This window comes from Penaeus japonicus, unplaced genomic scaffold (assembly GCF_977035675.1).
Source record: "Penaeus japonicus unplaced genomic scaffold, GWHDUDI00000001_assembly GWHDUDI00000040, whole genome shotgun sequence".
Classification (NCBI taxonomy): domain Eukaryota; kingdom Metazoa; phylum Arthropoda; class Malacostraca; order Decapoda; family Penaeidae; genus Penaeus; species Penaeus japonicus.
Window position 1 is genome coordinate 11,134,009 of NW_028234442.1, and position 2,500 is coordinate 11,136,508.

The 2,500-nt window shown below is 33.6% G+C and overlaps 1 protein-coding gene across 17 annotated transcripts in view; it reads right to left on the bottom strand.

The window, feature by feature from the left end:
* kcc (solute carrier family 12 member kcc) overlaps positions 1-2,500 on the bottom strand; it is a 385,343-nt gene that overhangs the window by 10,635 nt on the left and 372,208 nt on the right. For 11 of the 17 annotated variants that reach the window (XM_042999495.2, XM_042999483.2, XM_042999451.2 and 8 more), the window contains 3 exons: positions 2,227-2,358; positions 1,886-1,993; positions 932-979 (listed from right to left, as the gene is read on the bottom strand). In XM_042999495.2, the coding sequence (XP_042855429.2) occupies positions 932-979; positions 1,886-1,993; positions 2,227-2,358 (288 nt within the window). The remainder of the gene's footprint in view (positions 1-931; positions 980-1,885; positions 1,994-2,226; positions 2,359-2,500) is intronic. The other 6 variants (XM_086534210.1, XM_086534208.1, XM_086534209.1 and 3 more) reach the window with 1 other exon arrangement.

The window sequence follows — 2,500 nt, forward strand, 5'->3', positions numbered from 1 at the left end:
GCCATGTCTCTAATCTTTAGCTAATTTTTTTTTTTTCTTTTAATGAGATTGTATTTTCAAATTCTTTAAGCTACAATGGTGGAGGAAATGTGCTGATATGGTCTGTGAGATATATTTTCAAAATGCTGCCAAAACCTGAAGAAATTTAACATAATTATGCAAAAATGATGGCAGTGTCATGAGCAGTTGTGCGGACAAGCAAATTTTGGAGAGCTGTGTCAATTTGCAGCCTTTTCCTTCTAACCTGCTATACGAAGTTATCAACTTACTTCAACTTCTAAACTTACCATCTCTGCAGATATCACACAGATACCTTTATGCCCCTACTACATGACCTGAGAAACTAGAACAGCTGAAGGAGAATATGACCTAGTGTAATAGCACTCCAAAGCTGCCTACTATTTCTTCACTAGTCACTTAAAAACTACAACCATTTAGCAACCTCAGCAGCTACAGCTTAGGGGATAATCATTTCTGCATTTATCTTATAATAGGTAAGGTATTAGGGTTGCTTTGATTTATACACTCTATTTTTCTATAAGGTAATACAATTAATTTTTCTTTCTTAGCTATCTTGTATCATGAATACCATCATACTCATTATCATTGTGAATTCAGCAAATTCTTAGATATAGTCACAAGAGAACTGGAAAAAAAAATGAGTTTGATAGCTTCCTACTAAGACATTTCCAAGGGGATCGCTGGTGCATTACTCTGCTGTATCACTATTAAATCCTTTAACTACCAGATAGGCTTGTTACTATCCTCGGTAAACAAAGAAAAAGATGTGGATTTGTATAGTTTAGTGGCAGCCCTGCATGGTAAAGTGATTCATGGACGTTCATGCACATTGTCACCTAGCATGCAATCCCTAAAAGAGTGACACAATTTGCTTGTACGACAGAGAGAACACAAGCAACTTAACACACACCAGAGGAAGTTTGTCTTCAATATTGGCAGTCTCAAACCCTAGTTCCGACTATTGTTGCCGCATGACAGGAAAGAGAGGTGATAGGGTAAGATAAAGTACAAAGAAATATGTCAGGTTCCAAGAGAAAGTAAGATTAATGATTAATACCAACCAGAAAAGTTCATCTCATGAAGTCTATCATAATATAAAGATTTCAAGTATATTTATATGATGAAATTTCACCTTAACACTACATACATCTCAATAAATAACATGACAAATAAGTTATGAGGAAAAAAGAATGTTGATTAAAAGGTAAATTCACTAAAATCTATTGCTATTCTGGTCTTAACTGTATAAAATTACAATAATATATCCCTTAAAAATAAATGCTAATTCACTCAGAGCAAGAACGAACAACCATATAACAATAATCATATACTAATAATTATAAAAAGGGTGAGAGCATATTTCACCTTTAACCTATGCCTTTAGAACACTTGTTTCACATTAATCCAAATCTGGGACTGATGAGTGTTTCCTTACATGGCAATACTAATAGTATAATGGCACTGCTTTAACTTTCTTATCATAAGAGAAAAAAAAAAAAATTAACAACAGATATGATACAGAAAGCCCCCTCTTGTTACTATAGTTATATTGTCTGAATGAAAATAGGGTCAAAGCAAACTCTGCATGAACACTTCAAATTCAAACTGAAAAGGTATGGATTAAAACTTTTCACAAAGAAATCTCTGAGTGCAAAGGAAGAGGGCTCATGTAATCGACACCCTGCAAGAATGGAAGTCATTTTCCCTTCAAAACAAGAACACAAATGGATTATATAATTGCTATGGCCCAATACTTATACTAGAGTATTTTTGAGATGGAAACTTTAATACACAGTAAATTAATTCAATTAACCCTCTGTCCATTAGATGTAATATAAACTGCCAAATAAAAACAAACACTTACAATATTCAGTTTCTCTTTGCGGTTCAGTCGCAATTCCTTCAACATCTGTGTGCGCTGCTCCATCATCAGTGTGCGTTCATACGTGTATGTTTGGATGTCACTGTCCATCTGAAATAATGTGAAAATATGTGTAAATGATAAATCAGTAACTTAATACTTACATATAAATTATACAAATTAGTTGCATGACAGAATGAAAAGCAAGGAAAATAATAGTCAGCAATGATATTTAAACAGTGAAACAAAAGGCTATATTTAACTATAAGCAAAACATTTCCCATTTTTCTTCATTTTACAATCATACAATAATCAATACATTAGTGTCATCTATGACCACCAACCATTTCCACAACATCAACTTCAGCATCGATACGCAGGTGGTACAAGAACGTCTTGAGATCCTTCTTCATCTGAATGCTGTTGTCCTCAAGCTGAGCAACGGTGAAGATGCGCATCTTGCAGTTCTTCCAGACCTAATGATTTCAAACATAAAATATGGTATCAGTTTCCATGAATCTGTTTTAAGAAAAATAAAGAAAATCAGAGAATCACCATACCTGAGATCAAGTTTTTGTTCATTTCCTTACTGTACAATAACAAATACTTATGTTGTAG